General features: G+C 47.2%; 1 protein-coding gene across 1 annotated transcript in view; it reads right to left on the minus strand.

The window, feature by feature from the left end:
- Positions 1–26,485, minus strand: part of ZNF711 (zinc finger protein 711) — a 111,186-nt gene that overhangs the window by 81,123 nt on the left and 3,578 nt on the right. Inside the window, exons 3-4 of the mRNA XM_074277901.1 lie at positions 19,567–19,755; positions 16,410–16,497 (exon numbers count right to left, since the gene is read on the minus strand). Of these exons, the coding sequence (XP_074134002.1) occupies positions 16,410–16,497; positions 19,567–19,755 (277 nt within the window). The remainder of the gene's footprint in view (positions 1–16,409; positions 16,498–19,566; positions 19,756–26,485) is intronic.

Consider the following 26,485-nt stretch of genomic DNA (forward strand, 5'->3'; position numbering starts at 1 on the left):
GGGAGAGGGAGACAAGGCACAGAGGGAGGGAGACAAGGGGCATGGAGGGAGAGGGAGACAAGGGCCGCAGAGAGAGGGAGACAAGGGGCGCAGAGAGGGAGACAAGGGGCGTGGAGGGAGAGGGAGACAAGGGGCGTGGAGGGAGAGGGAGACAAGGCACAGAGGGAGGGAGACAAGGGGCATGGAGGGAGAGGGAGACAAGGGCCGCAGAGAGAGGGAGACAAGGGGCGCAGAGAGGGAGACAAGGGGCGTGGAGGGAGAGGGAGACAAGGCACAGAGGGAGGGACACAAGGCACACAGAGAGGGAGACAAGGGGCGTGGAGGGAGAGGGAGACAAGGGGCACAGAGAGGGAGACAAGGGGCGTGGAGGGAGAGGGAGACAAGGGGCGTGGAGGGAGAGGGAGACAAGGGGCGTGGAGGGAGAGGGAGACAAGGCACAGAGGGAGGGAGACAAGGGGCATGGAGGGAGAGGGAGACAAGGGCCGCAGAGAGAGGGAGACAAGGGGCGCAGAGAGGGAGACAAGGGGCGTGGAGGGAGAGGGAGACAAGGGGCGTGGAGGGAGAGGGAGACAAGGCACAGAGGGAGGGAGACAAGGGGCATGGAGGGAGAGGGAGACAAGGGCCGCAGAGAGAGGGAGACAAGGGGCGCAGAGAGGGAGACAAGGGGCGTGGAGGGAGAGGGAGACAAGGCACAGAGGGAGGGACACAAGGCACACAGAGAGGGAGACAAGGGGCGTGGAGGGAGAGGGAGACAAGGGGCGTGGAGGGAGAGGGAGACAAGGCACAGAGGGAGGGAGACAAGGGGCATGGAGGGAGAGGGAGACAAGGGCCGCAGAGAGAGGGAGACAAGGGGCGCAGAGAGGGAGACAAGGGGCGTGGAGGGAGAGGGAGACAAGGGGCGTGGAGGGAGAGGGAGACAAGGCACAGAGGGAGGGAGACAAGGGGCATGGAGGGAGAGGGAGACAAGGGCCGCAGAGAGAGGGAGACAAGGGGCGCAGAGAGGGAGACAAGGGGCGTGGAGGGAGAGGGAGACAAGGCACAGAGGGAGGGACACAAGGCACACAGAGAGGGAGACAAGGGGCGTGGAGGGAGAGGGAGACAAGGGGCACAGAGAGGGAGACAAGGGGCGTGGAGGGAGAGGGAGACAAGGGGCGTGGAGGGAGAGGGAGACAAGGGGCGTGGAGGGAGAGGGAGACAAGGCACAGAGGGAGGGAGACAAGGGGCATGGAGGGAGAGGGAGACAAGGGCCGCAGAGAGAGGGAGACAAGGGGCGCAGAGAGGGAGACAAGGGGCGTGGAGGGAGAGGGAGACAAGGGACGTGGAGGGAGAGGGAGACAAGGGGCGTGGAGGGAGAGGGAGACAAGGCACAGAGGGAGGGAGACAAGGGGCATGGAGGGAGAGGGAGACAAGGGCCGCAGAGAGAGGGAGACAAGGGGCGCAGAGAGGGAGACAAGGGGCGTGGAGGGAGAGGGAGACAAGGGGCGTGGAGGGAGAGGGAGACAAGGCACAGAGGGAGGGAGACAAGGGGCATGGAGGGAGAGGGAGACAAGGGCCGCAGAGAGAGGGAGACAAGGGGCGCAGAGAGGGAGACAAGGGGCGTGGAGGGAGAGGGAGACAAGGCACAGAGGGAGGGACACAAGGCACACAGAGAGGGAGACAAGGGGCGTGGAGGGAGAGGGAGACAAGGGGCACAGAGAGGGAGACAAGGGGCGTGGAGGGAGAGGGAGACAAGGGGCGTGGAGGGAGAGGGAGACAAGGCACAGAGGGAGGGAGACAAGGGGCATGGAGGGAGAGGGAGACAAGGGCCGCAGAGAGAGGGAGACAAGGGGCGCAGAGAGGGAGACAAGGGGCGTGGAGGGAGAGGGAGACAAGGCACAGAGGGAGGGACACAAGGCGCACAGAGAGTGAGACAAGGGGCGTGGAGGGAGAGGGAGACAAGGGGCGTGGAAGGAGAGGGAGACAAGGGGCGTGGAGGGAGAGGGAGACAAGACGTGCAGAGAGGGAGACAAGATGTGCAGAGAGGGAGACAAGGGGCGCAGAGAGAGGGAGACAAGGGGCTTGGAGGGAGAGGGAGACAAGGGCCGCAGAGAGAGGGAGACAAGGGGCGCAGAGAGGGAGACAAGGGGCGTGGAGGGAGAGGGAGACAAGGCACAGAGGGAGGGACACAAGGCGCACAGAGAGTGAGACAAGGGGCGTGGAGGGAGAGGGAGACAAGGGGCGTGGAGGGAGAGGGAGACAAGACGTGCAGAGAGGGAGACAAGATGTGCAGAGAGGGAGACAAGGGGCGCAGAGAGAGGGAGACAAGGGGCGTGGAGGGAGAGGGAGACAAGGGGCGTGGAGGGAGAGGGAGACAAGGCACAGAGGGAGGGAGACAAGGGGCGTGGAGGGAGAGGGAGAGGGAGACAAGGCACAGAGGGAGGGAAACAAGGCACACAGAGAGGGAGACAAGGCGCGTGGAGGGAGAGGGAGACAAGGGCCGCAGAGAGAGGGAGACAAGGGGCGTGGAGGGAGAGGGAGACAAGGGGCGTGGAGGGAGAGGGAGACAAGGGGCGTGGAGGGAGAGGGAGACAAGGCACAGAGGGAGGGAGACAAGGGGAGTGGAGGGAGAGGGAGACAAGGGGCGTGGAGGGAGAGGGAGACAAGGCACAGAGGGAGGGAGACAAGGGGCGCAGAGAGGGAGACAAAGCACGTGGAGGGAGAGGGAGACAAGGGCCGCAGAGAGAGGGAGACAAGGGGCGCAGAGAGGGAGACAAGGGGCGTGGAGGGAGAGGGAGACAAGGGGCGTGGAGGGAGAGGGAGACAAGGCACAGAGGGAGGGAGACAAGGGGCATGGAGGGAGAGGGAGACAAGGGCCGCAGAGAGAGGGAGACAAGGGGCGCAGAGAGGGAGACAAGGGGCGTGGAGGGAGAGGGAGACAAGGCACAGAGGGAGGGACACAAGGCACACAGAGAGGGAGACAAGGGGCGTGGAGGGAGAGGGAGACAAGGGGCACAGAGAGGGAGACAAGGGGCGTGGAGGGAGAGGGAGACAAGGGGCGTGGAGGGAGAGGGAGACAAGGGGCGTGGAGGGAGAGGGAGACAAGGCACAGAGGGAGGGAGACAAGGGGCATGGAGGGAGAGGGAGACAAGGGCCGCAGAGAGAGGGAGACAAGGGGCGCAGAGAGGGAGACAAGGGGCGTGGAGGGAGAGGGAGACAAGGCACAGAGGGAGGGACACAAGGCGCACAGAGAGTGAGACAAGGGGCGTGGAGGGAGAGGGAGACAAGGGGCGTGGAAGGAGAGGGAGACAAGGGGCGTGGAGGGAGAGGGAGACAAGACGTGCAGAGAGGGAGACAAGATGTGCAGAGAGGGAGACAAGGGGCGCAGAGAGAGGGAGACAAGGGGCTTGGAGGGAGAGGGAGACAAGGGCCGCAGAGAGAGGGAGACAAGGGGCGCAGAGAGGGAGACAAGGGGCGTGGAGGGAGAGGGAGACAAGGCACAGAGGGAGGGACACAAGGAGCACAGAGAGTGAGACAAGGGGCGTGGAGGGAGAGGGAGACAAGGGGCGTGGAGGGAGAGGGAGACAAGACGTGCAGAGAGGGAGACAAGATGTGCAGAGAGGGAGACAAGGGGCGCAGAGAGAGGGAGACAAGGGGCGTGGAGGGAGAGGGAGACAAGGGGCGTGGAGGGAGAGGGAGACAAGGCACAGAGGGAGGGAGACAAGGGGCGTGGAGGGAGAGGGAGAGGGAGACAAGGCACAGAGGGAGAGGGAGACAAGGCACAGAGGGAGGGAAACAAGGCGCACAGAGAGTGAGACAAGGGGCGTGGAGGGAGAGGGAGACAAGGGGCGTGGAAGGAGAGGGAGACAAGGGGCGTGGAGGGAGAGGGAGACAAGACGTGCAGAGAGGGAGACAAGATGTGCAGAGAGGGAGACAAGGGGCGCAGAGAGAGGGAGACAAGGGGCTTGGAGGGAGAGGGAGACAAGGGCCGCAGAGAGAGGGAGACAAGGGGCGCAGAGAGGGAGACAAGGGGCGTGGAGGGAGAGGGAGACAAGGCACAGAGGGAGGGACACAAGGAGCACAGAGAGTGAGACAAGGGGCGTGGAGGGAGAGGGAGACAAGGGGCGTGGAGGGAGAGGGAGACAAGACGTGCAGAGAGGGAGACAAGATGTGCAGAGAGGGAGACAAGGGGCGCAGAGAGAGGGAGACAAGGGGCGTGGAGGGAGAGGGAGACAAGGGGCGTGGAGGGAGAGGGAGACAAGGCACAGAGGGAGGGAGACAAGGGGCATGGAGGGAGAGGGAGAGGGAGACAAGGCACAGAGGGAGAGGGAGACAAGGCACAGAGGGAGGGAAACAAGGCACACAGAGAGGGAGACAAGGCGCGTGGAGGGAGAGGGAGACAAGGGCCGCAGAGAGAGGGAGACAAGGGGCGTGGAGGGAGAGGGAGACAAGGGGCGTGGAGGGAGAGGGAGACAAGGCACAGAGGGAGGGAGACAAGGGGCGCAGAGAGGGAGACAAAGCACGTGGAGGGAGAGGGAGACAAGGGGCGCAGAGAGAGGGAGACAAGGGGCGCAGAGAGAGGGAGACAAGGGGCGCAGAGAGAGGGAGACAAGGGGTGCAGAGAAGGAGACAAGGGGTGCAGAGAGAGGGAGACAAGGGGCGCAGAGAGAGGGAGACAAGGCACGCAGAGAAAGAGACAGGAAGAGGGAAGGGGAGAGAGGGAGAGGTAGGGGGAGGGAGATAGAGGGAGGGGGAGGGAGAGGAAAAGGGACAACTGGCTTGGAGGCAGAGGGAAATGAAGCAGAGACAGGGAGGGGGAAGAAGAAAACAAGGAAGTGGAGAGGGAGGGAGGGAGGGAAGGAGGGCAGTGGAGAGAGGGAGGGGGGAGGCAGACATGCACATACATACTCACACATATACACACACACACATACATACACACGAAGAGGGAAGGAGAAAGAGGAGGGGGAGGAGAGAGGAGAGGCTGGACTCCCCTTGGGATATCACGTGGAACTGTTATTGATCCCAAACTTCTGCCTGCTTCGAAACTCCATTTTGCTTAGCTCCCACATTTTCCTGATGATGCCTTATGGAGCATTGATGTCAAAAGACCCAAAGGTGTTGGGAAAAGTGCATCTTGGCTCTCAGTAAGTTGCAGGGTTAGCAACGGTAATCTCTACTCCTTGAGTGACAAAAGGATGTAATCAAGGACACCGAGACCGAAAAGGGAGCGAGGTCAAAATACTCGTCAAAAGCTCTGTAGCAGTAATGTAGGAAATTGGAAAGGCGGGCGTCTTTAAGGCCGCTGACTAGGGGCTCCGGAGGGGATGTGGGGAAGGAGCCGTTCGGCCTTCGCTTTTTTTCACCTCCGACGTAAGGGATAAAAGCCGCGCACGCTAAGGGAGCAGTCCCCCTGACAAGACGCGGAAGGGCTAGGAGCCCAGTTTCAGCTGCCCACTCGTTTTTACCGTCCAGCCGTAGCTACAGGTTAATGCCTCTTACCTCCATGTCTCGCACTGGTTGCCGGGCTGCCTGGAATTGACTCCCTCCTCAGGCCTGCCTCCTTCCCCGCAGGTTCAGCTCCGCTCTGGGCCGCTGGGGGCGGCCTTCCGGGACCCCGCCCCTCCCTCCTCCAATCGGGCCGCCCATTCGCAAAGATTGGGTCAGTGGACCTGCTCCCTCCTCCCGGAGGAGGGGAAGCATCTGGAGGGCACGCTACTTCCCACCGCTGCTGCCCCGCATTCCTCGGGCCTGCGCTTCCTGGATTTCTGGAGTCCGAAGCCCCCGAGTTTTGACCCCTGTGTTGACCTCCCTCCCCCCGCTGGCCAACTCGCCGAGGTCGGCTTTGAAAGGTCCTTTCCGGCGTCTCCTCCCCCCGTCCGCCCAAGCCTCCTCACCACCAGCTCTTCCCCAAGCAGGTGGAACACATGGTTTTCCCCGCTAAACAGGGGAACAAACGGCACGCGCAACGATTAAGCCGTTTGCCCGTGGCCACGGGGCAGAGGAGCGCTCGTGCCTTTTAACCGCCTGCTCCGCGTTCTCTGCCCCCCTCAACTAAGGAGGCGACTTCTCGCCGACATCCGACCTTGGCTCGTACTGGGGCGGGGCCGTCGGGGCCGACGGCCGACGGCGCGGTCGACGCACACCCTCTCCCCAAACTCCTCCACGCTGCCGGGTTTAGTCATCCTTTCCATTTGGAATCCCCGGCAGAGGAGAATTAGGGGGAGTTCGTGAGGGGACGTGGGGTGCCCTTCTCGGGGGCGTGGGCGGATTTCTGGGCGGCTGAGCATCCCGGGCCACCCTCGTGCCGGTTTCTCCCAGGCCTGTGCCATCCCGGCCTGGCCTCGGGAACCAGGACACTTGCGCGGGGGGAGGGGGGGAGGAGGGGAGAGGGTGCCGGGCTCCGAGAGGGCCAAGCCGTCGAGCTATCTTATCCTCGACGGTTTCTCCCTCCTAGGGCGGCCCGTCCACCAGAGGGCCACGGCTCACTCCCGCTTAGCGCTTTTTACGAGCTCGGGCGGCCCCAGCTGCGATCTCGCCACTAAATACTACACCCAACAACCCCGAGAGCAGAGAAGGATTGACCCAATTCCCGGCAGCTTTTTGGAGAAAGTCTCCAAGCGCGGCGCTGGGCTTGAGGCAGAAGGACCTGCCACGGGAACAAGACCGAGCTTCCGCGGGCCCCATCCGGTCCGAAAACCAAACCGGGTACTCTTTATGAGATTACCGCCGAAGGGGAGGGAGGGCCAGAACGCCCCGGGGCTCAAGCTCGGCTCTACGCTGCCTCGTGGGCTGCGCCAACCCGGAAGATCCCGCCCATCCTAGGGATGCCGGGGGGGGGGGGGGGGGGGGGGGAAGTTGAAAACCACCAGAGCGGTAGAAGCCGTTCTAGAACGGGGGCCGATTAGCATCGCTGAGGAAAATGGCAATGAGAGACGGCTGGCCGTGAAGGATGCCAGACCAGTCTGAGGACCGGCTTCGAATCCTGCCTCGATGTCCACCGGTCGCGCTCACTAGGCGCTTAACCCTTCCGCGGTCCCCGGGCAAGAATGGGAGCCGCTAAATCGCATCCACGCAGTTTCTGTACCAATGAATTCTTCCCAACCATCTCCCCTCCACGGCCCCCCCCCTTCCCAAAAAGGGAAAAGAGCAAGTATAGAAATCGGTTGGTCCAGAAGATTCTTACCAACGACATGGGTAGCTAGGATCCCCATTCTGGGGGGGAGGGGAACCCCCCCAAAGAACCAAGCTCCGCTATCCCTCTTACTCCCTCCCCAAGCCACTTAGCACAATGTGTTTTCAGGTGTTTGTAACGTGGCGCTAGGCCGCTGCTCGCCACGCTTCCTCAGCAACTATTCCCTTAGTCAGAATCCTGCCAAACGAGCCGACTCCACTCGATGGGGGGCCGGGGGGCCTGGGCCCGAGCCTGGAAACTTTGTTGCAGACTGCTCTCCAGACTCAGCGGTTGGATGGAGAGGAATCCATTTAACTCGATAGAAACGCAGCCCTTCTCATCCACAAAATGGGGGAGATGACATTTGGACTCCCCCCCCCCCCCCCGCAAGGCGGTCGGAGGGGGAACGTTTGGCAGACCTTAATACAGCAGAGCAAGGGGAGCCGCTCCCCCCTTGCTCGAGCAACAGCAGCCGCCGCTTGTTCTTAGCTAGCTCTCCTACCTTTCTCTCTCAACAAACGCTTGGCTCGGCTCCTCCCACCCCCACCTACCCAGTGCCCACTTACTGAGATCCTACTCGACTGGGCTGGGATGCAAGCTTTTCCTTCGGATCCTTCGCTGATCAATCCTTGCCCTGAATTTCTCTAGTGCTACATCGGCCCATCGTACCCGAGTCTAAGCAGTCAGAGGGGCAGATCTCTCTGGGTTTGGGATCTGGGTTTTTTTGTTTGTTTGTTTGTTTGGGGTTGGGTCCCTTGGACTTCAGCACCTCACAACAACCCCTGAAGTAGGCAGAACACAGGTTAGCAGACTTCCCGTCTGGCAGATCCTCTAGAATGCTTGCTGTGTCCGATCTGTGTCAATATCTTTCCTCTTCTACTGTCAAGCGGGCAAGCCATAGGTGTTTATTAAATGCTTAGTATGTTTGAGGCACTGTGCTGAGCCTAGGGACACCAGAACAACAACAAAAAAAGAAGCCCCTGCCCTCAATGGATTTACGTTGCCATCAGGGAGACAACATCCGGTCCCCCGTGATTGGCAGCAGAGAGACCGTTTGTCACGCAAGGTTTGTACCAAAAACTGTTAAAAATCGATGAACAGGCAACTGGGAAGGCAGTGTTGGAGAATTGGGTTAGAGATGGAAATGGGATAGGCCCTTCTCTCAATGAAGAAATACCAAGCGTGGAGCCCGTGGGAGAGAGGTGCCTGCTGGTCTAATTGAATATGTCAAGGATGATCTAGATGATCTGTGGTGAGGACACAAGGAACGAGGGAAATCTTCAATGGCCAGAGCCCCAGCTTCAGTTACTCTAGCTCAATGATTTGAGGCCTCACTTTCTCCCTCTTTAAAATGACAGAACTGACACACCTCTCAGCCTAGCCAAAATGACAGGAAAAGATGACAAATGTTGGACGGGATGTGGGGAAACTGGGACACAGTTGGTGGAACTGTGAATGGACCCAACCATTCTGGAGAGTGGTTTGGAACTATGCTCAAAAAGTTATCAAACTCCTGGGCTTATATCCCAAAGAGATCTTAAAGGAGGGAAAGGGACCCTCATGTGCAAAACTGTTTGTGGCAGCCCTTTCTGTAGTGGCAGAACACTGAAACTTAGTGGATGCCCATCAGCTGGAGAATGGCTGAATAAGTTGTGGTTAATGAATGTTATGGAATATTACTGTTCTGTAAGAAATGACCAACAGGATGGTTTTAGAGAGGCCTGGAGAGACTTAGAGGAACTGATGCTGAGTGAAATGAGCAGAACCAGGACACATTGTATATGGCAACAAGAGGATTATACAAAGATCCATTCTGATGGATGTGGCTCTTGGAAAGAGATGACAATGAGATGACGCCAGTTCCAATGATCTTGTAATGTAGAGACGTCTGCACCCAGAGAGAGGGAACTGTGGGAAACGAATGTGGAACACAACATAGCATTCTCATTCTTTTTGTTGCTGTTTCTTTGCATTTTGTTTGCTTTCTCATTTTTTTTTCCTTTTTGATCTGATTTTCTTGTGCAGCAAGTTCATTGTATTAGTATGTCTACATATATTGGATTTAACATATATTTTAACATGTTTAACATATATTGGATTACTTTCCATCTAGGGGAGGGGTGGGGGGGAAGGAGGGGAAATTTTGGAACAGGTTTTTGCAAGGGTCAGTGTTGAAAAATTACCCATGCATAGGTTTTGAAAATATAAGGCTTAAAAAAATTTAAAAAATAAAATGACAAAGTTGGACTGTTGGATTTCTAAGTCTCCGGCACTTCTATGAAATACAAAGATCATGGCAATAAAATGCATGATAATCTCCCAAGGGGCACAGAAGTTTCAACGTGGGCAAGTGTAATGTCTGTAATTAAGAAGAAATAGCCTGAACTTTATTCAGAAGAAAGGCAAGGCGGTCAAGTGTTTAAGGAACCAGACTAAGCATGAAGTTCTGGGACTGAGCCTTCCCTTCTTCTCCCCTTCCTCCTCCTACATTTTCCCATGCTGGCCAGAATAGACGGCCCAGAGCCAGTCATTTAACCTCTCTCAGTGCTCACAACTAGCTAAGACTGTTAAAAGACAGAGCAGATGCTAATCTATCTTGATAAAGAGAGTTCCTTAATTGAGTGTCTCTACACCAATGATATCACAGGACCAAAAGGAGATATATATGGGAAAACAAGCACCAAGCTATTGGGTACAAGTCAGCAAATGAATGCGAGTGTCAACAGGACATTAAAGACATTGCCAGTAGGATTGTGCTACTGCCCCCAAAGTCAGCAACACAAGAGAAATCTAAGCCCTCCCTGGTATAAAATGACTTTCCCCAAGTCATTGTGGGGCCACTCTGCCAGGCCTTTCCAGAAATGTGGGGCAAAGAAGTAGTAGGACCTGGGAACCTCCTCCAACTAAGCTTCCCTAGCTAGAAGCAAGCAGGAATTCATTTTTCATGCTGGACCCACTCTATGGGGAAAAAAAGATAACAACCCCTTTGTTTTCAGTTATCTCGCTAGTACAAAAAGTGCTGCTCGAAATAATTTGTCTATAAGACCTTTCCTTGAAAATAAAGGGGATGCCCAAAATGGCTGAACAAATAATAATGTGCGATGTCCATATTACACTGTAGGAAATGGCTGATCTGAAAGATTCACAAAAAGTCCTAAAGGCCTGTGGGACTGTCTGCAAAGTGAAGGACAAGAGCAACTGATGTGATAATCACAAACAAAGGAAGACATCCTTGAAACGAATCAGAGACCTGCTCAGCAGAGAGCCAACTGCGAAGGAGAGGTGGTGGGTACAGAACAGATTTTACCAGAGATGGACAACGTGTTCCAAAAGGAAATGTTATCATTTCGGATAGCATTCTGATGATTTCTGTGCAGGCGTTTTGCATCAGTTCACATCTCTCTGTTTCTCAGACATCTCCTGTTCTGTACTGTACCAAGATATCTCACTACCTTCAAAGCCGCTAAGTGATGCAGTGAATAGAGTCAGTTAAAATTGAGTTCAAATCCAGCCTCAAACCCTTACTAGCCATGGGATCCTGAGCAAGTCAGTTTGTTGCTGTCTGCCTCAGGTTCTTCAATTATAAAATGAGGATAATGACAACACCACTCCCACAGGGGTTGTTATGAGGAGCAAATGAGATAATATTGGTAAAAGAAGTTTGAAAATGTCAAAGTGCTACACAGGTGTCAGTTGGTGTCATTGTCATTATTACTATACCTCTTCCTCTTAAGATTGGTTTGTTGAGGGGCAGTTAAGTGGCTTAGTGGAAAGAGCACCAGCCCTGAAGTCAGGAGGACCTGATTGATTTCAAATCTGATCTCAGACATTTAACATTTCCTAGCTGGGTGATCCTGGGCAAGTCACTTAACCCTGATTGCCTCAGGGGAAAAAAAAAAGATTGGGTTGTTGGGGTTTTTGCCGCTCCAGGCAATTGGGGTTAAGAAGTCAGTCAAGGTAGTAGTAAATATGAAGTTTTTTCTGAAGTCAGATTTGAACTCAGGTGCTCCTCCCTGGAGGGCTGCTATTCTAGCCACTGCACTATCCAGCTGCCCTCGCTGTTCTTTAAGGACAAGGTACTGTTTGACTCCTGCCTTTTGATCCCGAGTCTTTTTATCTACCAGGGTTCCTGGCACACAGCAGACACTTACTAAATGCTTATGAATTCTGACAGGCCCCCAGTTTGTTTTCACTGTTTTGGTTACCACAGGAAAGGCTTCTATAAAAATTCGTGCTAGAGAGAGCTTTCTTTTCATCTTTTGCTTCTTTCAGGTAGATACCTAGGAATGACATTGCCTTAAAGGGTTAAAGTTCTCCACAGCTTGAAAGTTCCTCCCCTTCTTAGACAAATGACTTCCCCTGTCTGGGCTAAAGTGCCCTCTCTGAAACTAGAATGGGCTCGTTGATCTCTGAGGGTTCTTGTTGCTCTAACATTCCCTGATTGATTCCTGGAGTAACCTTTCCCTTCCCTCACCCAAATCCTTTTGCCTCCCATGGGCCGCCTCAAGTTTCAACTTTGCCACGAAGTTATTCACACAAAGAGCTATGGCTCCCCGGTTGGCTCACCTTTGTTAGGAACCCCTACCTTACCGAGTATCTGGACCCCATTCCTTGGCATCCCTATCTCCTGCTACTGTTTGAAAGTGTGTTGTTCACATTGGCTCAACTAGATGGCCAACTGGCCCCGGGTTTAAGCACCCTAGCTTCTTCCCTTTTGTTACCCTGGCAGGGCAGCACAGAACCGGATGCTCAATATGCTCTCATGGATTGAGACTTTCTCACTGGTGAAATAGCTTCCCAGTGACCCAAGCATCTGTGACATATTTCTCCAAATAGCCAGACAGTGAAACTACCCTTATAGTTTGAGAAATAAAAGCAGGCTGTCTCTCTTTTCACAAAGGTCACTTTTTACAGGAACAGGAAAAAAAAAAAAAGTATTGTAAACTAGGTTAGAAGCTTTCAAGGCCACAGGAGAGGTGAGACACTGCCATCTATTGAGAAGAATAATTCTAATCAGGTTCCCCCTACCTTCTCTCAAGGGAGAGACAAATGATGAGATATAATGATCATGAAAATACATTTCTAAAGAGTCAGATTAGAGAGTCAGTTTTGGGGGAAATTGGTACAAAGAGAACAAATTAAGAGTAAAAGGCAAAGGAAGCTAGGAGACACGAAAATGGAATAATTTTAGTCACATGGTCTGGTGGTGGGATCTAGCCTCAGTTCTACCAATATTTCTGTGACCCTGAATACTTTTTTTACTTTGATGGATCTCAGGTGCCTCGTATGTTAACGTAGGGCTGAATTACTCCCTTCTAGTTTTAATATTTTATATATTACATATAAAAATGTGTATATATTTAAATATTTTCTATATATTATATAAACATATATGTTTATATATAGAATATATTTAAATATATATTATATATCATATCATAGTGGTCCTCTTGGCTTTTCATGGTTCTTTGTCTCTATACTGAAAAACTAACCATCCCTCACTCCTATGAACTCAGTTAATCAATCAACATATGTTAAACCTTTTTATATGCCAGATCTAGAAGTTATTTTCATAGAGATGATAATTAAAAACATGGGAGCTTATGAGGTCACCAAGTAAGAGTACATCAAAAAAAAAAAAAAAAAAAAAGAAGAGGACTCAGGTCAAAGTCTTAGGAAACATTCCTTCCACTCAGGGGGCATACATGAGGATCCAGTAAAAGAGAATGAGAAGGACGGGTCCTACAGGAAGAGAACCGGGAAAGGACTACATCATGACAACCTGGAGAAGAGAGAGTGGGAAATGCTCTGAGGTAATGTGATGTGTTCTGCTCGTTATTATATAGTGATTGCCATCTTAGGAAATTGAAAATGGCAGTCTTATCCTGGAAAGTGATCCCTTCTCCTCTGTTGCTAGTACCTTGACCTCAAATCTAGAAGATTTGAATGCTGATCCTGATTCTCTGTTAACTTCGATGTTACTCTTAAAGTTGGTAACCTCTTTGGGACTCATTTCTTTAATCTAGAATATAAAGATAATAGTGACCTAACTTCCTGTGATCAAACCTTCTTATGATAAGGTTTGACTTATGATATCTGAAAGTGTTTTGAAAAGTATAAATGGTGATAATACTGTACCCTAGCACAAGGAATCACAGAATCTTAGAATTGGAAGGAACCATACCTCAAAGGTCATCTAGTAAAACCCAACCCAAAGCATAACCCACCTCCCTCAACATACCAATATTAAATTTTGCCAAGTTATTTAGAGAAAAATGTACAACCTGGGGCATGTCCCTTCCATAGTGAGCCTATCCGATCTCACTGAGCATAGCTGTAGTAATGCCGTACCCCATCGTCTCTTCCTTCTCTTCCCTACCCGGCAGTGGTATGGCTACTTCTTCCTTATAATCCTTTATAACACTTCTCTCATTATGCCCCTTACAAATTCCTCTCTACTCAAATGGAAAAGAAGGGAAATTGCTAATTTCCTCATCATTGAAGCAATACTAAAAATACTGGACAGCTAGATAAAGACCCTAAAATCTAGAACGAAAGCTTCTTTGTCTATGTGTTCTGCATGCCGTAGTTACTTAATGTATGTTAAATGATTGAATGTGTGTATATGTATGTGTGTGTATGTGTAGGCACATATATCCATGTTGTATGACTGTAAATATTTAATCACCTCAACGTAGTGGAAAGCAAACTGGATTTGGAACTGGTGGATGTGAGTTCAGTTTTCATTCTGCTGCTTACTACCCATGTGACCATGGGCAAAGACAACTGACTTTCCTGGGCCTCATATTCGTCATCTATAAAATAAGCAGATCGGGTGATCTCAGAAGTTCTTTCCATCTCTAAATCAAGGAACCCATGATTTCCATAAAATAAACTGAGCTTTTCCCTATTGTAAGCTAAGGTGACTGGAATAAAGAAAAAGGTCTACTCTAAATACTTGAAAACAAATGCTTACCACCACTGTTTACATAGAAATGGGGAGATGGTTTGTCCCATTCTGAAGATGCAGATTAGAAACTAGAAAATCTTTAGACATAGCCACACAACAGTTTGCCGCTAATAGCTTGGTGCTGGGCCCGTGGCTTTCTTTTAGTGCCTTTGTCCTTTCCATTTTTTATGTGACCTTTCCCAACCATATGTTCCTGAACTTAAGCTTCTTTTGACCCCTTCTTTCTCTCCACAAGCTTTAGGAAGCTGACCACAGACAAGAAAACATCATCTCTTGCTGGGGAGTAGTTTGGATATGAGAAGGGAGAGGGAGATATATGTTCTCAACACTTTAAACGCTTGAATGATGTAAATAGAAATGACTCTTTCAGTTACCTGGCACTGCCTACTAATAGCTCTGAAGGGAAGATTTCCAGAGAAGAACCGGATCTCAATAAAGTAAAGTGAGAGTTCTTTGACAATCACAGCCCCAGATTATGAGTTCTAGAGAGACTTTCTCTTAATAGAAACAGAAGAACTTTTCATTCCACCTGGATAATTAGTTTCTCAACATGGTTGGGACTGTACTTAGAAATATTCTGCTATTGCTTTTCATCTTGTGTACATCTCCCACCCACTGCAGGTGGTGTTGCCTAGACTTTGTCCTTGGCCCCTCTTCTCTTTCCTTCCGGTGTTCTCTCCCTTGGTTACTTCATTAGTTGCCATGGAGTTGGTGATCTCTACTCAGATAGTGCTGGGTGCTCCTAGCAGCACCTAAAGGTGCCTCCCTTTAGAAGGTCGCACCTAGCCTCAACATTTTCACTTAAATGTCCACTGGACACATCAAACTCAACATGTGCACAACAGAAATCCTTCTCTCCTGAACTCACCCCTCCTCTCAGTTTCCCAGGTTCCTTCCTTCCAGTCACAAAGGTTCATAGTCTGGATTTTACCTCCATATCTCTGCAGATTTAGTCCATCCCCTCTACTCCCAGCCAGGACCACTGTTCTATTTTAGGCCCTCCACAGCTCTCAGCCAGGCTACTCATAATGGCCTCTTAATTGGTCTCCAGGCTTAGAGTTTCTTTTTCCTCTCCAGTCCAGCCTGCACAAGGTTGTTCCAAAAAACCTTTTGAAGGACTAGATCTGAGCGCTCCACTCTACTGATTAGAAACTTCCAATTTGTCACTACTGTCATCAGGATAAAATACAAACTCCTCCTCCCAGTGTTTGAGGTCCTCTACAAGCTGGCACCCAGCTACCTTTCCAGCTCCATAATTCTCCATTCTCTCTCTATTACAGGCAAACCAAACTCCTAACCGTTCCCTAGACATCTATTTCCTGCCTTTGTGAATTCATTCACACAAATTTCCCCCTAAGCCATAGTAGGCACTTAATAAATGCTTACTGAGTAGAACTTAAATAGCTTATATGTTATAGAGAAAATAATACTGCTCTGTTTTTGTGAAATGAAGAGAGTTTTATACATTCTCTCATCCTACTCCTCGTTAATAACTCAACATATTTATAATCTTTGATCATCACTGCAAAATTAAAAAAAAAAAGTTCTTGCTCTCTCTCAGCAGCTGTTTCTAAATAGTTAGCTCCTTTTTATGAGGTTAAGGCACTCCAGGATTCATTTATATGATTTTTAAAATTTTTCCATCACTTGAGCCTCTCACCAGTATATTCGTTTTTTTTTTTTTTTTTTTTTTTTTTTTTTTTTGGTTTTTTTGCCTGCCTATTTTAGAGAATTTACCAGTTGAAACTGATACAAGAGGGTTATGTCCTATGGAAACAGCAAAACCACATAAGCCTGAAATATAGAACACAAGAATTTTTCAAGGGAAAAAAGGGCAGTGATGAATTCCTCAACAGAAAACAAAACATTGTCGCATATCCGGTTCCCAGAAAAAACACTGAATTTATGGCCAAGGTGGGACAACTTGGAAAACCACAAGTTAAATGTAAAAAGGAAGCCAAGATGTGGCTCTCACTTCCATCCACTCCAAGCCGATTGCTAGAAAATTTTAAAAGATTACTACTGACAACTCCTGAAAGAACAATGGCCTGCTACAAGCTTCTGAAAAATATCACGAGTCAATCTGCAGGAAAAAGCAGAACTTGGCTCAGAAGTAGCCAAGTATCAAAATCAATATTGAAAATATATGGAAACTGCCAGTCTCTAGCTAGTCCTCTAATTTAAGGAATCTCCTTTAAAAGAGTTTTTCATTAGAAGCCTTCCTAGGTTTGGGGTCATGTGTAGACCCCACGTTAATCAAACAGATGAGTTTCGATGTTTCATGTTTACCTGACGCGGCAGCTGTTGAGAAGGTGCTTTATCACATACGTAAGCAGGATTCCACTGAGATTGAAGTCTTGGGGCATTCTCTTCTTGGCTGGCACAGAAAAAAACAACATGAAAATAAAATTAGGATATCATGTTTTGCTTATGACTTACAAATCACTTTTTTGATGAACCCAAGGGTGTTAATAAAAAGTGAATTTTCACATTTTTAAGATGCCTATAAATAATGTGGAAAGAGGGAGTGTACATTATAAGACTGGTTAAGTGCAAAATTCAAGGCTTCCTACTAATCCATATCTCATCTGACCTAGAGCAATGTTGGTCAGTTCAGTGCTGTGTAAGAATACACAGACTTGTGACTAATACATCTACAAGGACCTTTAAAAAAACCTTTTGCTCTCCAAAGCACTTTTACATCTGTTACCTTATTTGATCTCAATGACTAATTATTGTTATATTCATGTTACAGAGGAAGAAACAGAATAAGTGGAAAGGAGTCATCCATTGAGGATCACGGATCCAATATGTAGTGTGTACCCAGACGTGGCCCAGAAGAGTGAGATACACATCCTCTCCCATCTCCTGAACAATTCAATTCAGTGTGTAAAATTCGATGAAGGAGATAAATTCTTTGAGCCACTGCAGTCTTGCCCATCTCTAGTACTTATGAGCCTTGGTTCTGGTATTGATGAAGTTGACACCTACAGGATTATACGAGCAATGAGATTCAGTGGGTTGTCTCATTGATGATGAAATCTTGAAATGATCCTTGGGCTAGGCCTTTTCAAGGTAACAGATAACACTGACCGCAGGAAGAAAAGCAAATACAACCCCAGAAACAGATCCGGTCATTGGCAAGTGAGACATAAAGCTAGGAAGGTCCAGGTTCCCTGGGGAGAGAGACCGGCACAGCCTCCCAGGAGAAATGGGGCTGAAGGAGCAATCAGAAGCTATACCTTCACTGGCACTCTGAACCTAGAGATTGCAGAAGTCAGTAGCGAAGCCTGAAATGCTAGGGCATAATAGTTGTTTTCATTCTTGATAGTCAGATACAAGTCCTTTAAGTTTGTTCTCATATTAAAGAAAATCTGTTCCATATTCAATGTTATGTTGACCTGACTGTTTGCATGGAAGTTGAAGACCCTTGTCTTTTGGGAAGAGGATAGAGACATGAGTCAGATGCCGATATTTACTCGGGGCAGGGGATGGAGTTTGGGAGTTAATTATAGCACCTAGCACAGTCCATGGCACTGAGTACTGATTCATGAGAAACCTTCAAGATTGAACTTGGTCTACTGAGGCTAGAACTGTGGGTCTTAGTCAAATGTTTAAGTGGAAGACTTCAAACTGCAAGTGAGGACTACTGGTGCCCAATGAAATGCTTTGTTGTTGTTCTTGTTGAGGCAATTGGGGTTAAGTGACTTTCCCAGAGTTACATATATAGGAAGTATTAAGTGCCTGAGGCCACATTTGAACTCAGGTCCTCCTGTCTTCAGGGTTGGTGCTCTATACACTACACCAACTAGCTTTCTCCTAATGCAGTGCTTAAAAAACAACAACCACCACAACAAAATCCTATAACATAGCAAGGAGGGCTTGAAGGAAAAATAGGAATATTGAAAATACTAAGTTTACAATTATGATTCTGCAAAATGTCTAAAATTTCATTTTGCAAAATTAAGAAAACTGTAAATTCAATTTAAGAGAGCACATAGCTTATTAGGAACTCGTAGCTTTTAGACACATGGCATTGGGGGTGTCATAGAATTCTATATTTCAAATGATCCATATCTCAGCAGTGGGGTATGATACCTCCAAGCAGATTTAAAGATGAATGAATAGCCACCAAATGGATAAAATTTACTGTACTGAAACCATCACCTGTTTAGCGTCACTACTGAGTAGGAGCGATCTGTACTGACGCCACCAGCACAGTCTCCTCTCTCATGATGCCTCCACTTTAATTCTTTATTATGGCCAGCTTCTTAAGCATACTTACTGCATGCTTTTTCAATTTTAAGTTTTTATTGATGTATTTTGTTTATACGTGATCTCCTTTTCCACATATGGCCCTCTCCCTTCCTATATCTAGCAAGCTATCCGTCCTAACAATAAATAAATTGAAATAGTAAATAAATTGAATACAAAAGGAGGTCATCAAAGTCAACCAAGCACATCAACTGAGTCTTATAGTATATATACCCATAGTCTGCCTCTGCCCTCTTCCCGGTCCCATCCTACTTCTTCCAAGAAGGGCCAGGCTGGGTTATTCTAAGCACCCAGAGTTGAGTTTCAATAACACATATTTCTACATGTACCACCTTGTGGTCATAGAGCATTTTCACATACTTCATCTCATTTGATCTTCACAAACCTGTGGGAAAAGGAGGCAAGATGGCTGGACTCAGAGCCAGGGACACCTGGGTTTGAATCTCACCTTGGACACTTAGGAGCAATGTGATCATGGCAAATTCAATTAACCTCCCTAAACTTCAGTTCCCTCCAATGTAAAATTTAACAGTATCTACTTTACAGGGCTTAGTGAGAAGGATTAAATAAGGGAATGCGTGTCGTAAAGAACTCTGCAAACCTTACAATGCTATAGAAATGTAAGCTGTCCTTGTCAATGTCGTCATCATCATCTCCATTTTACAGAGGAACAAGCCAAAGTGAGAGAGGGGTTGAATGACTAGGGCAAGGTAACATGACTAAAGTGAGACTTGAAACTTGGGCTAGAGTTCAAACCTCCGGGTCCCTATCTGTGGGTTCTTTCCATTACCTTATGTGGACCCCCACATAGCCCAACGGGGTAAGGCTTGTTGCAGGGGTGCTATGACAAAGTGGTGTGGCAACCATAGGAAGATTGCTAGAATAGGTAGAGAACCTGCTTCAGGTGCCCGAGGCTATGGATGATTGAAATGAATTGGTGTTCTGGGAAGAGAATCTCTGGACTTTCTCCCATCCAAATTTGGCCCACATAGCCTTTCAAGCTAGTTTCTATTTGGATGAGTGTACAAAAAGATCAAACATCTGAAGAGATGGAAAAATCTTATTTTTTTATCATCAATCATCATCATCATCATCATCATCATCATCACACTTATTAGTTCCTGAGCCATGTGCTGATCCACACATTCAGAGAAATCTGGAGATATCTTACCGGCCCGGATCATTCCGCTTTGATCTCTTTTGACAGTAGTGCACAGTCTGCATTATTACAGCAATTATTAAAGTCAGCCCTATTCCAGGGAGCACTGCTATTAAAATCAGGTCTAGAGTGTTCCAGAGTTGATCACATTTGGTACCCATGTACCAGTAATTTCCCCACTGACCTCTGAAATATGGGCATCTAGAGATAGAAAGTAGAAATAGAAATGACTCATTAATTAGGTAAAGGGGAAAGAGACATTTTCATCCCCAGCTAAATCAAACACTGCATTGTTTCTCAAAGTTTATGATGTTTCACTTTATAGCCCTCAAGAGATGGGTGTTGTCACACTTTCCAGAAAGCCCACACATTGAGGCAGCTCCATAATTGCCTCCCAGGTTTCCTAAACAGCAGCCAGGGAATGCTGCCAATGGCGGAAAAAGGAAGCCATCATTCCCCCCACCTCCAACTCTACCACTCACAGACACCCCTTCCCCTTGTCCATTTTCTTACAATGACTATGTTGTAAGGAGGAAGAAGTAAGCTGGGCCTGGTCTGAGACTTCTGGGTCTGCAGACACTCCCAACTTTCCTCTCCCTCCCTCAGTGAGAAGAAAAGATAACTAACCGGCAACTGACTCTGGCACCCATACTGGCTATACACAGGGAGGACCATGGAAAGCTAGAACCAGGGGAGCTGCTTGTCCCCACATCTTTCAAGGTTTCATATTCATATTCTCCTTCTCCTCCTCTTCCTTTTTCTTTCCTTCTTCCTCCCCCTCCTTTTCCTCCTTCTCCTCCTCTTGTTCCTCTTTCTCCCTTTCCTCCCCCTCCTTTTCCTCCTCCTCTCCCCCTCCTCCACCTCTGGTTCTTCTTTCTGCCCCACACCCAGCCTAGAAGGAAAATATTTTGTAGGAATAAATGGCACACGTGCACTCCTAGTATTTTGAACAAACCTTGAACATTCTTCAGTAATCTCAGCCAAAGTCTCTGACTCACAGAATGGAGACTGGAGCAGAATGGGCTCACAGAGGAAAGTACACGGGCTCATGGAGATCACTACTTGACTAAAAAACTTGGGTGGCTTTCTACTGTTTATCCTAAAAAGTGGCCTTCAGGTTCTCCACAATGGGACACTCAAACTATGTATGTCTACCCTTGTGCAAGGAGTATCACAACAGCTTTCTAATAGGTCTTGCTAGCTCCCTCTCGTTCATCATCCTTACAGCTGCCAAAATTGTCTAAAACAAGTCTGACCATGTCACCCTCCCTGGCTCAAAAAGTGCCAGTGGTTTGCCTCTGTTGCCCTTAGGATAAAGGTAGCTCTTCTTGGCCTTCATCAAACCTTCATTATCGGGCTCCGAGCTTTTTTGGCAGACTTAGCTCAACATGAGTCCTCCTTCCTTACACATTATATTCCCTCCTCCATAAAGTTTCCTCCCTCCCCCACTCCCCCATTCTTCTCTTGTCAAATTTCTCCTAACAAGCCTTTGCCTGGACCCCTTCCTATCACAATTGTTTACGTGTTTGTGCCCCCCCTCATCAAAATTAGATCACAAGCTTCATGAGATCAGGGCCTGTATTTTATCTCTCTTTATGTTCCCAGCCTCTTGCACAAGGACTCTCTGAGATGAGGCGCTGAGTACATGTTGGATTGAACTGAGTGGGAAAGTGACAGCCCTCCAACAGGAATGGCTGGTAGAGAGTTTTTCTCTGAAGTGACTTTAAAGGTTGAAGCCCTATAGAGCAGAGAGGAAGTGAGGATGGGGGTTAGAGTGAAAGGAATGAGCAAGGAATAAGCCAGATTCTTAGTGAATAAACTATTTCTTTGTGATTTTGTTCCACTAGTATGGTCATGGCCTAGAAGAATTAACTAATTCCACCAAGGACCAAGAAATAACCTATATACTTGGCAAGATAGAAATTGAAAGCACACACACACACTCACACTCACACACACACACACACACACACACACACACACATACACACACACACACTTAATCATTTTGCTGAGGTGGGTACTTCTACTAGTGCAAATGGCAATGCCTATGTGGCTGAGCTTGGCCTAGTCCTTGAACAATAGACAGATAAACAACAATGCATCCCTGGCTGTGCTTCACAGAGTTTTGGAGCACCCAGAAACATTTCTGTGCCACAGTGAGGCATCCAAGATGGACAAAGTAATAATACTTCATAAAACCCAATCCATTTGTGGAGGTCAGTGAAGGTTTCAATCAGCTCTTATTAGATTTCAAAGATTTTTTATGGAAAAAAAGTGTGTGTGTGTGTGTGTGTGTGTGTGTGTGTGTGTGTGTGTGTATAAAATAAACAAACATACACACACATATGTAGTACACACACATTTCAGGATAATCTTTATTATTCAGCCTGGGTAAGTAGCAGGAAGGAATTTTCCATTGTTTCCCAAAACCCTGTACATGCATCTCACAAATCAGTGATAAAATGTAAATTGTGTTTTTGATGGGAAATCATATTTTATTGTATTTTGTTTTTTTTCCTCTGCTGAGGAAATTGAGGTTAAGTGACTTGCCCATGCTCACAACAGCTAGGAAGTGTTAAGTATCTGAGGTCACATCTGAACTCAGGTCCTCCTGACTTCAGGACCGATGCTTTATCCACTGTGCTACCTAGCTGCCCTGGGGAAATCATATTTTAAAGAAAAAAAAGATTTTCAATTTTTTTTCTTGCTATCTAGTTACTGGGAAATGTTGACACTGCAACTCAGTAGGTGGGTAAGTGGTCCAGAACAATGATTTCAAAGTCAAATGGAAAACCGGGCCACGAAACCATGTATAAGGACCTCTGTGGGCAAATGTTGACTTAGAAAACCACACTGTAACATTATCTCTCTCCTATTGTTATTTATTTTGTTAAATGTTTCCCAATTAGACTGTTATCTGGTTCTGGCTTCCCTTGGGAGTGTAGTGGGCTGAAGTTCCAAAGAACAGTTTGTTAACCTGTCCCTCTTAAGTTGAGCTACTTTCAAAAGCCAATGGAGGAATGAGGAATAAGAACAGACTGCATTTTAGGCAAATCACTTTGGCAGTTACGTGGAGGATAGATTGAAGTTAGAAGAAACTGGAGACAAGAAGGCCAATTAGGAAGTTCATTGAAATAGCCCAGGCAAATTCTCCAATTGATAAATGGTCAAAGAATAGGAACAGACAATTTTCAGATGATGAAATTGAAACTATTTCCACTCATATGAAAGAGAGTTCCAAATCACTATTGATCAGAGAAATGCAAATTAAGACAACTCTGAGTGAGATACCACTACACACCTGTCAGATTGGCTAAGATGACAAGAAAAAATAATGATGAATGTTGGAAGGGATGCAGGAAAACTGGGACACTGATACATTGTTGGTGGAGTTGTGAAAGAATCCAACCATTCTGGAGAGCAATTTGGAACTATGTTCAAAGGGCTTTCAAACTGTGCATACCCTTTGATCCAGCAGTACTACTACTGGGCTTATATCCCAAGGAAATACTAAAGAAGGGAAAGGGACCTGTATATGCCAAAATGTTTGTGGCAGCCATTTTTGTAGTGGCCAGAAACTGGAAAATGAACGGATGCCCATCAATTGGAGAATGGTTGGGTAAATTGTGGTATATGAATGTGATGGAATATTATTGTTCTGTAAGAAATGACCAGCAGGAGGAATACAGAGAGGCTTAAAGAGACTTACATGAATTGATGCTGAGTAAAATGAACAGAACCAGGAGATCACTATACACTTCAACAATGATACTGTATGAGGATGTATTCTGATGGAAGTGGCTATCTTTGACAAAGAGAAGATCTAATCCAATTCCAACTGATCAATGTTGGACAGAAGCAGCTACACCCAGAGAAGTAACATTGGGAAATGAGTGTGGACTACTTGCATTTTTTGTTTTTCTTCCCCGGTTATTTTTACCTTCTGAATCAGATTCTTCCTGTGCAACAAGAGAACTGTTAGGTTCTGAACATATATATTGTATCTAGGACATACTATAACATATTTAACATGTATGGGACTGCCTGCCATCTAGGGGAGGGGGTGGAGGGAAGGAGGGGAAAATTCGGAACAGAAGTGAGTGCAAGGGATAATGTAAAAAATTACCCATGTATATGTATTGTCAAAAAATGTTATAATTATAAAATTAATTTTAAAAATTAAAAAAAAGAAAAATAGAAATAGTCCAGGAAAGAGGTGATGAGAGCGAGAATGAAAATATTGTGAGGTGGAGAGATAAATGTATATAAGCATTATAGTAGAGAAAGAAACTAAGATTTTGCCACTGATTGGATAGTGATACCTGCAATGGTAATGGATAGTTCTAAAGAGGGGTGCGTTAAGAGGAGATATAATGTTATTCTGCTTTAGAAATGTTGAGATTGAGATGCTTACAGGCATCACCTTGGAAGATCCAGGAAGCAATTGGTGATGCAGGACTAGAGCACAGGGAAGAAAATGAAGCCATTAAAGCTTCAGACTGCACTTTTGAGAAGTCCTGTATCCTGAATCATCAGGACATAGAAATTAAAACTCGACACAGAGATAGGTTTGATGGGAGGCAATTTGATCACCAAGTAAGACAGTATAAAGAAAGTATGAAAAATGTAAAGAGATAGTACAAAAGTATAAAGAGAAAAGAGGAGGTGATCTGGGTCACCCAGAATTCATGAGCACACATGGATGAAGATCCAGTCCAAGGGAATGTGGACAAGTGATCAGAAAAGGAGAAGAACTGAGAGAGCAATTATCACAAAACCCCTAAAAACCCCGGGCTGAGAGGAGGCAATGAGAAAGGATGAAGGTTGAGAAAATTTCCATTAGGCTTGGCAATTAAGAGATGATTGGTAACTGTGAATGGGGTAGTCGCCGACTAATAATGATGTTGGCAGCCACACAGTTCAGGGTTTAGAAGAGAGTGAGAAGAGAGGAAGTGGAAGCACTTTAGATGGCTTTTTGAAGGTTAGGAAGGGGGGCAGCAAGGTGGCGCAGTGGATAGAGCACCAGCCCTGAATTCAGGAGGACCAGAGTTCAAATGTGATCTCAGACATTTAACACTTCCTAGCTGTGTGACCCTGGGCAAGTCACTTAACCCCAGCCTCAGGGGAAAAATAAAAAGAAGAAGAAGAAGAGAAGGAAGGAAGAGAAGGAAGGAAGGGAAGGAAGGGAAGGGATGCTACAGATATAGGATGATAGCCAGAAGTATGGTATATCTAGTGAGGCTTTTGAAAGGTTGGGGAAGACTTGGGTATGTTTGTAGCCAGTAGATTAGGAGAGTTTGGAGACTTGAGATTGAGTACAGTTGACTGAGAACAATCTATTGGAAAACATTGGGTGTGAAGGAATCCAGGGTATAATTTAAAGGAGTTGACCTGGCCAGTCTTCTGGGGAGATAGAAGAGGGAAGGAGATGGTAGGGGATGATGTCTAAGGGATGATGTCAGACTGAAAAGGCTGGAGAAAAAGCATTCAGCAAATGGCCTCTGGGTAGGAGAGGAGGGAGGGAGGGACTGGAACAGAAGAGGAAGTTTGGAACTGCTAGAGTGGTGGGTGGGACAGAAAAAAGTTCAGGGATGAGTAGAAGGACTGCCTTGTTGCAAAGAGTCTACAATTGAGATTAGATAAGGTGACTTTCTAAGACTCCAATATCAGAATTTTATGATTTCTTCTAGTACCAAATTGATTACTCCAGTAAAATGTATTAAAGTTTATTACTCCAAATAATGTTGAATTAGTATATCTGTAGTAATAAAATCTTTCCTTAAATATACTGGCTCAAAGTACTTTACCACTATATGATTCATCCACATATGGGGACACAGTAAGACAGAGAAGTTATGGGTCATAACTAGGCAGTGAGTCAAGTTGAACCTTTGCATTACATTTGGTATATTTCTTAGGATAAGAGCTTTAAAAGAGACTCGATAAGGAACTACAGGCATATTGTGGGGATAAGCAGCCACCAAAATTTGAAAACTAAGTAAGAGCCAGTATGGATCATGTCCCCTCCGATGCCTTCTCATGGTGGAGGCTTCTCAATGATTGTACCAACAAAGAGGAGGGGTATTCAACACCTAATTGAATTTGCCTGTGATGATCTGCCATAAAAAGACCAGCTGAAATAGGTTCAGAGAAGCTCATCATCATTGAGATGGCTGTCATAGGATGATTATTTTTCCCCACATTAATTCTGGAAGAGGTTGTCATCTGTATCAGTGAAGGGAAGGGCCTGAAGTGTATTAAAGTCATTTTAGGAATGATGGTAAAGAAGGGGGAGAAAGGTAATCAGGGTCAGCCTTAGACCAAACTACTCTCCCTTGTAAGTGATCCTCACTCATTCCCTTTTTCTTTCAAAAAGTCACTTTTTTTTTCCAAATGTGTATCACCCCATCAGCTATGCCAGAGTTAGCTCTTCTCAGCAATACAATGAGCCAAGACAATTCCAATAGACTTGGGATGGAAAATGCCATCTGAAACCAGAGAGAAATATGGAGACTGAATGCAGATCGAAGCTATCTTCATCTTTTTGTTTGTTTGCTTGTTCTTGCTCATGGTTTTTCCCTATGGTTCTGATTTTTCTTTCACAGCATGACTAATATGAAAATATGATTAACATGATTATACATGTATAACATATATCAGATTGCTTGCTGTCTTGGAGAAGGGAGAGAAAAAAATCTGGAACTCAAAATGTCACAAAAATGAATGTGAAAACTATCTTTCCATGTATTTGGAAAAATAAAATACTACTAATTTTTTTTAAATGTGTATCGCCAATCCTTTTTCTATTCCCTGACCCAGTCTTCTCAAATTTTGTGATGAATGAAAAGTATTTTCTAAGTCTATTTAACATGACTTTAAAATGAAAGATATTTTGTGTTTTTACATGAGAAAGAGTGCTAGTCAGAAC

The sequence above is a fragment of the Sminthopsis crassicaudata genome, chromosome X (assembly GCF_048593235.1).
Source record: "Sminthopsis crassicaudata isolate SCR6 chromosome X, ASM4859323v1, whole genome shotgun sequence".
In the NCBI taxonomy this organism is placed as follows: domain Eukaryota; kingdom Metazoa; phylum Chordata; class Mammalia; order Dasyuromorphia; family Dasyuridae; genus Sminthopsis; species Sminthopsis crassicaudata.